The sequence below is a fragment of the Citrus sinensis genome, chromosome 8 (genome assembly GCF_022201045.2).
Source record: "Citrus sinensis cultivar Valencia sweet orange chromosome 8, DVS_A1.0, whole genome shotgun sequence".
Classification (NCBI taxonomy): domain Eukaryota; kingdom Viridiplantae; phylum Streptophyta; class Magnoliopsida; order Sapindales; family Rutaceae; genus Citrus; species Citrus sinensis.
Window position 1 is genome coordinate 25,594,369 of NC_068563.1, and position 10,264 is coordinate 25,604,632.

Below are 10,264 nucleotides of genomic sequence, written 5' to 3' on the forward strand. Positions count from 1 at the left end.
ACTGAACTGGCCGGTAAACAGAATTTCCATGGAAAAAAAATTGATATCATTTATTGTAATAAATAATACCACATAGCATGATATAAGAAGACATTAAAAATAATTTTATGTCATAAAATTATTAGATTATGTAAGAAAATAAAAATATACTTATATTTGAAAAACCAATAAACTAATTCGGTTCAATTCATACTCTACTTTGGTTTTTTTCAATTTACTTCAATTCTCTATTGAACCAAATTCAACTGATGCCAACCCTCTGTGTGTGTGTGGAAAATTTAATTCCTTTACTAGAAGCTATGTGTGTGTGTGTATTATATCCAAAATTAAAATTCAAGATAGATTTACGGTGTCATAAATCAATTTACAAAATTATAGAAGTCAAATTACGACGCGTAAATCTGGCGGGACTTTAATTCTCGATCGAAATCTTTTTCGATGTGTATAATATCGATGTATTATTTTGAAAGACTTTGATATGGTGGGCAGGTCTCTCTTTTTATTAAAAACAATGGCCCGCGTGTCAAGCTCTCATAAAGAGAGCTGTGAAATAATGTTTGATCGTTGTATTTTGTTGAAATAACCTTTCGTGGGGTAAGTGGAAATAGATCTCCTAAAGGAGGAATTCTTTTTGGTCAAAACCAAATTTAAAATAAAATCGTTGAGGAAAAATGCTATTATTTCTCAACAAATGTTACTAATTTGATTAAAATCGTCTACTAAGTTTTTAAAAATATTGTGCCATGTACACTGGTTTGTAAAATTTACAACCTAATATTATTTAATAATTCCCACCATTAGGAATTGTCCCTTTCTAATATAAATGATTAGTCAATCATATAATATATAAGAATTCTAAAATACGTCGGATGTAATATAACTAAGTAAAGCATGTATGGCATTTGTGATTTACATGGTAATTTTTTAAAATAAATGCACACATGTCATCACATCATTGCTTATTGTATAACTAACATGATATCTCTAATATATTTAATAATATATTATAAATACTCAATGGATGAGTTTTAAAATAAATGAGTCATTTTCCTACAATATTATTCCCTCCGGGTTGGGTTGGATTTTTCAATTTTGTATCACTTAATTATTTAGCAACGAACTGAATTCCTCCTAAACAAGTCAATGAGTCACATGTCATGTTTCATTTTCATCTTTATTTTTTTGTAATAATTTTTGCGCGGAATCAAATTTGTAACAGTACTGCACCAATTAATATCCCATCAAATGTTCTGGACTCTCTCCATGGTCGCGTATAAATATAACCATGAAGGATTAGAGTCCCATGTAACATAAGCCTCATATATAGAATCCTTGAAATTATATTCTAAGTCATGGCTCTTAATCTGCTATCTTCACTACCTGCGGCATGCAATTTCACCAGATTATCATTACCATTATCAAGCAAAGTTAATGGCTTTGTTCCTCCTATTACTCGAGTCCAATATCCCATGGCTGCATCCACTACTACTATTAAGCCTGTCGATCAAACCATTATTAGGCGATCTGCCGATTACGGGCCAACCATTTGGAGTTTTGATTATATTCAATCACTTGACAGTAAATATAAAGTACATAATTAATGAACTAGTTTAATTTGTCTGCAGTTAGTTTAAATATATATGTGACTAATTAAGTAACATTATTTGATTTGATTTACCATGCAGGGAGAATCGTATGCCAGACAATTGGAAAAGCTGAAGGAACAAGTAAGCGCGATGCTACAGCAGGATAATAAAGTGGTGGATTTAGATCCTTTACATCAACTTGAGCTCATCGATAATCTGCACAGACTTGGAGTATCTTATCACTTTGAGGATGAAATAAAAAGAACTTTGGATAGGATACACAACAAGAATACTAATAAAAGTTTATATGCCAGAGCACTCAAATTTAGAATCCTAAGGCAATATGGTTACGAAAACCCTGTAAAAGGTACGCATTCACGCAATTTCGTGCAATGATACTTAGACAAAAAAATAATGCCGGTTTACTTAATTGAAAAACAAAAGTAAATAGCTGGCATCGATTTATCACTGTTTCCGAATGTGCTTACGTCTCCTTAGCATTTTTCTAAAAATTTACATTCTTTATTCATCGATCTTGAAAGACATTCATTTTAGTTCTTTGAGCTCGATTATTTACTAATTTATACGAATGATTGAAATGCATGCATGCACATGTATGTACATGTACTTGTAGAAACTTTTTCACGTTTCATGGATGAGAAGGAGAGCTTTAAGTTATCAAGCCACAGTGACGAATGCAAAGGAATGTTAGCTCTGCATGAAGCTGCATACCTCCTGGTAGAAGAAGAAAGCAGTATCTTTCGTGACGCTATAAGGTTCACCACCGCATATCTCAAAGAATGGGTGGCCAAGCATGATATTGACAAAAATGATGATGAATATCTTTGTACATTAGTGAAACATGCTTTGGAACTTCCACTACATTGGAGGATGCGAAGATTGGCGGCAAGGTGGTTCATCGATGTATACGAAAGTGGACCAGACATGAACCCTATCTTGCTCGAGCTTGCTAAAGTTGACTATAATATTGTGCAAGCAATACACCAAGAGGATCTCAAATATGTGTCAAGGTAAGAATTAAGATATATAATCTCATTGGATTCCTTCTCATAAAGTACGGACTCGCCTTCTATAATATTATAAAAAGCATTTATATCGTTGAAAAGTTCATTTACAGTCTCTTGACAGTGTTGTAAAAAAGCAGACAACCACACTTAACAAAGATTAAGTCTAACTGAGCATGCATATATGTACGCTAATATATTTTATTCTAATTATAATGTGTGGTCAGGTGGTGGAAGAAAACAGGACTTGGGGAGAAGTTGAATTTTGCAAGAGACAGAGTAGTGGAGAATTTCTTCTGGACAGTGGGGGATATATTCGAACCTCAGTTTGGATATTGTAGAAGGATGTCTGCAATGGTTAATTGTCTTTTAACATCAATCGATGATGTTTATGATGTCTATGGGACCTTGGACGAACTTGAGCTATTCACTGATGCAGTTGAGAGGTTTACTTTTATTATTTTTTTATACCTTATGAATTTATGGAACATGAGATGGTGTTGCTTTCCATTATAAGTTGAATACGTCGCCATGAATTTATATATTATAAACATGATCACAAACAATAATTAATATTTTCTATATTGATTGCAATAATGAATATATTAGATGGGACGCCACTGCAACAGAGCAACTTCCGTACTATATGAAGCTGTGCTTTCATGCTCTCTATAATTCCGTAAATGAAATGGGTTTTATTGCTCTTAGAGATCAAGAAGTTGGCATGATCATTCCGTATCTTAAGAAAGCGGTAACAAAAAATTAAACATTTTATTCTTATTAACTTAGTTTATACTTTTTTATTTGATATTATCTTATATCATATTTAATTAATTCGTTATATAAATATATAAAATCAGTGGGCAGATCAATGCAAATCATATTTAGTGGAGGCAAAGTGGTACAACAGCGGCTACATACCAACTCTTCAAGAATATATGGAAAACGCTTGGATTTCAGTAACAGCACCTGTAATGCTAATCCATGCGTATGCTTTTACAGCAAATCCAATAACAAAGGAGGCCTTGGAATTCTTGCAGGATTCTCCCGATATAATTCGTATTTCATCAATGATTGTACGACTTGAAGACGATTTGGGAACATCATCGGTACAATTAATTAATTTTTAATATTAATTGTGTTATGGAAAATATCTCATATCCGCTGAGAACACAATTATATTCTTATTATTAGTCCGGGACCTGTTCTTAGCAATATAGGAAATTCTCCATAACAAATCGTAATACTCACGATCTGATTATTAGATAATTGATTAATTGTTAATGTTGTTTATAATAGTTGCTAATTTAATTAATTATTAGGATGAGCTGAAGAGGGGAGATGTTCCCAAATCAATTCAATGTTACATGCATGAAACTAGAGTTTCAGAGGATGAGGCTCGTGAACATATACGAGATTTGATTGCCGAGACATGGATGAAGATGAACAGTGCTCGATTCGGAAACCCACCTTACTTGCCCGATGTTTTTATTGGGATTGCAATGAATTTGGTGAGGATGTCTCAATGCATGTACCTATATGGAGATGGACACGGTGTACAAGAAAATACCAAGGATCGTGTATTGTCTTTATTTATTGATCCCATTCCTTAATTACGTAAATTTCTCATAATAAGGATTTACAGTCGTGTACTAGATCTCCCAAATAAACATGCAGTTGCGTACTATAAGACTCATGACTGTGGTCACCAAATCGTTCCTCCTCATAATAAATAAATAAATAAATATTATTTGGGTCTCTTATCTCGTTGTCATTTTTGTCAGTAATATTTTGTTATTATAATTATTAATCTTTAATTAAATTAACATAATATATGTATGATACAATACCCATGTGAATTATCATACTGTTAAATTCATGTTATTTACGTATACAGTATTGAAAATTATTAGATTTATGTTAGATTATAATTTAATAAAATTGAATACTTAAACTATTAGATATAAGAAAGAACATATATATATTTATTGGGAAAATTTACTCATTTTATATTATAAAGGTAAAATAGTCATATAAAACTTAGGTTAAAATAACTTGAATAGTTAAAGATGGTCAAAGAAACCCGAGTAAGAAAAAAGATATTAGAAAGATTTTATTTATTAATCGTCAAATTTGTATTGTTAATTTATATTTATAAAAAAATAGGGAAATTGTCCACCGACCACTTATTCTTTCAATTTTTTTTTCAAAAATACACATATCTTTTTTTTTTGTTGATTTCCACTAAAAGTTATATTTTCTTGCACTTTTCCACTTATGTTTACATTCCGTTATAACCTTGTTGATGTCATAGAGGTAAAATTGTCATTTTAGCTGCATAACAAAAATCAACGTCATTTAAACGCGGTAGAACAAGGGAAAAAAAGGTAAAAATATTCCAAATTATTTTGTTTAACTTATTATCTAATGTCTAAATAGCAAAGAAAAATTGAAGTAATTTATATTTTTTCATTTAATTAGGGTGAAATAGTAATTTTACATTAAGGAGGGGTAAAATAGTTATTTTATTAATATTCTTGTAACTTCTCTCATGAAGTTTAGATGGCAGTGGATAAATAATACATTTCGTAACTTTGGGTGAAAATCAATTAAAAAAAGAAAGATATGCGCATTTTTTAAAAAGTCTAAAAAAATAGGTGGTCGGTGGATAATTGCCCAAAAAAATCATGCATATATATAAGATTGCTGTAATTTTACACAAATAGTGAGGTAGAATTATCCCCACCCAACTCATGGTCATAAAATATGAGTAATATTTGTAATTATAATAGCACGTACGTAAAAATGATGTCCACGTTCGAATCATCTAATCAAGCAGTATTTTGTTGGGCCATCATTGTTAATTGACAATCGCTATCCGCTCTTGATTTCTTTCACAAATGCTTTTGATCACTTCTTATCTAGGAATAAGTAAACAATATGGTAATTTGAAAGAATCATTTTTCCTCTAATTGTTGCGGTCCGTTTAATGATCAATTCACGAAGAGTTTTGCTATTTGTTATTGAAATATTGACTAATGACATAGGAGATTGCCCGCATTCTCTCATAATATCTATAATCAGTAATTTATTGACTTTCTCTCCAATGAAATGACATCACTGTTTTCATTATTCAATGTTTCAATCTCATACTCTTTAATTGATATTTCACATTACTTTTGATTAGTCGTTGGTTATTTTTCCCTAAAATTATGTTATAATCTACTAACAAGTTATAATTATGAGTTTACCGTAATTTATATAATATAATTATGGAATTGTGTGAAAATTTATCATGCAGGCAGCTGCTAATAGGGTTGGCAAAAAAGCCGCTCGAGCAGGCTCGTGGCCTTAAAGCCCGACTCGCATGGATTGGGCCTGGATATAGGCTTGAAGAATGTAAAGCCCACATAGATGGGGCTTGGATAATGGTCTAGGAAAAAATTCAATCTTTTTAATTTTAAAAAAAAATTAAGTAAAAAATCAAAATACTAAATTAATATATTTCTTATATTAGTATTTGTGATTTATTATATTGTGTTACTAATATTTTGTATATTGGACTATTATTCTATTATGTATTAGATAATTATCTTTAATTTAAATATTTTTTTCTTTATAAAAATTATTTTATAATTAATTAAAAAGCCTAGGCCCGGCCTAAGCTCAGCTTGTCCAAATTTTCAGGGGCTTTTGAAAGGTGTAGGCTTCGTTTCAATAATATGGGCTTAGAAAAGCCCAACTCAAGCTTACAAATTGCCAACCCTAGCTAGTAAGTTACATATAATATAACTTAAAACAACCTAAAAGACTCATGATTAAGAAATGACAGCATATAAAACAAGTAAAAGATCATGAATAACTATTTTTGAATTTGTTGTAAGTTATATGTGATATAACTTAACAAGACCCTATCATGCATAGCTTGAATATTTATGCTTAATATGCACATAAGAGATATCTATACCATGCTCCAAAATCAATATTTTATCATTATTATTTAGTTTAACAATAACTTAATTTTCTTTTCTTCATTATGTGAGTAGGGTTCAAATCTGTGATCTGTTATTTTAAAAGTAATTTTTTTTAAAAGAAAAATGAGAACTTATTGATATGATGTTGTTTTTAGAAAAATGAAATTGTTTTGCTTCATGTGGACGTGGGACTTTGGGGTCTAGTCACAACTTTTATACTTCAATTCCTTAATTTGTTTTTTAATTACCGGACGTTAATATTGTTATATAAGAAACTCAATTTTTGTGAACTTTTACTATTATATTGTTGTTGTCAGTGTTGATGTTCTGTTTGTTAAAAACACTATCATTTATCATTCAATTTAAAATTATAACATTGGAGATGTAACGGATAATTGAAGCAAAAATACGAAAGGAAGTAATAAAAATAAGAAACATTAACGACCTTAGAATCATTCTCCTGCTTATTATTATTTTGTAAAAGCAATTCATATATTGATAAGGAATTTGGGGGGGGGGGGGGGGGGAGTAATTTATTATCTAATTCAATGTAACACGAAATACTAAAAAAATTAAAAATTTGATGAGTAGGTGGCAAATCGACCTCCTAAAATAGGAACTTTTATTGAAAAAAAAAACTAACCTTAACCTTAACTTTACATTTCCATCCGATAATAATTGATGAAAAAAAAGCCATTAACACTTCATTAGATGTTTATTTTCAAACCTTTTTTTGGGTATAATTCGAAAATTTTATTAGAAAAGATAGAAGATTACAAATAGAAGAGTTGCATCACCAGTTAAGAATAAATTATCCTAATTAATTATACACCTCAAATGGTTGCACCGATAAACATAAATAGACCAAAGAAGTTTAAAAGAGGAACTCTAAAAAAAAACAATAATCATTATAATTGTTAGGTACCCCCTATCAAATACATGATTGGACTTGGATAAAATATGTTCACGCAGTGATTTCATCATTATTAATAAAAAGAAATTATTATTGATGATAATATTGAATTTAATATATACCATAAAAATTACATTCGTATAACTTAAAAATGTTTTATTTAGTAGTTTATAGTATTCGATTGAAATTAATCAGAACATTTATTTTTAAACTAAAAAACTCACTTTTTTAATTTACCAAACTGAATGACCGACTAATGTACATAAAAATAAGGGAAATTATCTACCGTCCATTCGTTTTTTCACCGTTCTAAAAAAAACACAATTCTTTTTTTTTTTTTTTGGCAACGCTCCACCTAAAATTAACATTTCTTTTCATTAATCCACTCTCGTTATAACACCGTTAGAACTTTACTGACATCATAAGGATAAAATTATCATTTCACAACGATACAGTTGTGGACAAGTGCAAAATAATATAACTTCAAGTAGAGTTTAGAAAAAAAAAACTTAAGAATTTTGTATTTTTGAAACAATACAAAAAATAGGTGGTCGGTGGATAATTTATCTTTTATATTTGAGAGTAAAAAGTCATTTATACAATATTCATTTAGTTTTCTTAACGGTATCCAGATGAAAGTGGACAAGTGAAAAGAAATGTAACTTTAAATAAATTTCAACAAAAAAAAATATGTATTTTTAAAAAGTTAAAAAAAAAATGATAGACGGTGAATAATTTCCGTTCTTATAAAATGAAATCAATGAATTGGATAATGATTTTAAATGAATCATAACTGGGCTTGAGGCCTAGGTTCTTAGAGCTTGATTCTTCGAGTCCAATGTACAAAAACGGGCCGGGTTATTAATACAACAAGCCGGCCGTTTTACCCCAACCCATTTATTTTGGTGGCTATGCAAAATTATTAGTGAGTGAGGTTTTCATTCCTATCCAAAACTTTTATTTTACTTTAAAAAAATATACAATTTTAAAATATTCAAATAAAAATATATGACACTACAACTATATTATATTATTATTTAATGATAAATTTATAGATTTTCATTGATCACCATTGTCCCTACTAAGGTTCGTGTAAGAAGAAGAATAAGAAAAGGAAGAAAAAAAAAATAGAGAAACTTTTATATTTTTATTGTTCCATCATTTTTAATTATTATCTAGTTTTGTTAAATTTCTTTTGTGTACATTTATCTGTGGCTAATTCATGTTTGTAGGATTATAATATCTAATGAATAATAAATTTTTTAATTTTTCTTTAATGAGGATTAAATTTCAAACTCTTTAAAGTAGACTTATTTAAAATTACTCTTCATTTTTTTTTTCAAAACCAACTGGAGACCATGCCCTAATTAGTCCAATACTTGACTCCACCAGTGATTGTCATTATTCTTCCCACTGGGCATAATAATACTACCAACCCATTTATTTAAAAAAAAAAATTCTATGGTTGCAACTTGCAAAGATAGGAGTTTTCTGGAAACAAATAGAGGAAATATATTATCACAACGAAATAAATTATTACGAAATTCAAATCAACTGGGTTTGGCCTGAGGCCAAATGTAAAACCAATTATTATTATTATTTTTTCCTGTAAGACAACGAACTATAGGGATTTGCTGCATTTTTTAACTTGAAAAGCATGGCTCGCAAAGGATAAAAAAAAGAAAAAAAAATCATTGATGTAGGGGTAATGTGTTGATATGTTTATATATTTAAGATATAAAGTTTGTATTAGAAATAATGTATCATCAATTAATAATTGTCATATATTTGAAAACAATTGAATTTTTATACCTTTATTAGTGAGATAATTTAACAGTACCAATTTATAGATGACATGTCAGATACCACTTCATTACAAATTTGGTATCTAAATTCCAACCCTTGAAAATAAATTACATAGACAACAATCCATTAGCCACGTGGCTTCCGAGAGTGAAATTGTTTTATATTGTGCGCAAAATGGCCATTTGTTTTTATCTATTGCCACCTACTCGCAATTACGGAATCAGTATGCACCAAATAGTTCACAAAGATAAACACACACAAATTTAACGTGGTTCAATAATAATGCATATGTCTACGAAGATAAGAGAAAATAATAATTTTATTAATAATTAATAGAGTATAAATTTAAATAATAAAAATCTAATTTCTTAAATATTCAAGTACATCCAATACTCTTAAGTACTATTAAAGAAAATAATCGGGTAAAAGTTTATTTAGTCCTTATATTTTAAGATTAGCCTCCGTTTAATTCTTTTATTTTTAAAAATGTCTTGAAACATCACTGCCGTTAAAGTATTGATATCCCTACCGTTACTTTTTATTTCTTTTTGGCTTACTTTTATAATATTACCCTTCTATAATAATTTTTTTGTTTGGACATTAATAAAAAGAAAATAATTAAATTACTAATTTAACCCTAGAAAATAAAAAAATTATATTAACTTTTTTGCAAGCACCATTTGCACACTTGGTAGTTTGCATACAATTTTTGGCAATTAAAAATTTAATATAATTTTTATTTTTGGGGTTAAATTGGTAATTTAATTATTTTCTTTTGATTAATGTCCAAACAAAAACATTATTATAAAAGGGTAATATTGTAAAGGTAAGCCAAAAGAAATAAAAAGTAACAATTTAATTTTTGACAATTAAAAATTAATATAATGTTTTTAAATTTTTTAAGATTAAATTGGTAATTTAATTATTTTCTTTTTATTAATGTCCAAACAAAAAAATTAT

At 28.9% G+C, this 10,264-nt stretch overlaps 1 protein-coding gene across 1 annotated transcript; it reads left to right on the top strand.

The window, feature by feature from the left end:
* The first annotated feature begins 1,332 nt into the window (after nt 1-1,332).
* On the top strand, nt 1,333-4,328 carry LOC102620613 (gamma-terpinene synthase, chloroplastic). Its single transcript, XM_015528175.3, has 7 exons — nt 1,333-1,589; nt 1,686-1,953; nt 2,221-2,617; nt 2,839-3,057; nt 3,221-3,362; nt 3,472-3,720; nt 3,934-4,328. Exons 1-7 carry the CDS (start codon nt 1,353-1,355, stop codon nt 4,222-4,224), a joined length of 1,803 nt encoding a protein of 600 aa, XP_015383661.2. The 5' UTR covers nt 1,333-1,352; the 3' UTR covers nt 4,225-4,328.
* Nucleotides 4,329-10,264: the final 5,936 nt, after the last annotated feature.

Excerpts from the sequence above, each read along its gene's own strand:
- LOC102620613 (XM_015528175.3), top strand. The coding sequence starts at position 1,353 with ATGGCTCTTAATCTGCTATCTTCACTACCTGCGGCATGCAATTTCACC. Across the intron at positions 2,618-2,838 it reads GATCTCAAATATGTGTCAAG|GTGGTGGAAGAAAACAGGAC; the intron begins GTAAGAATTAAG and ends ATGTGTGGTCAG. Across the intron at positions 3,721-3,933 it reads ACGATTTGGGAACATCATCG|GATGAGCTGAAGAGGGGAGA; the intron begins GTACAATTAATT and ends ATTAATTATTAG.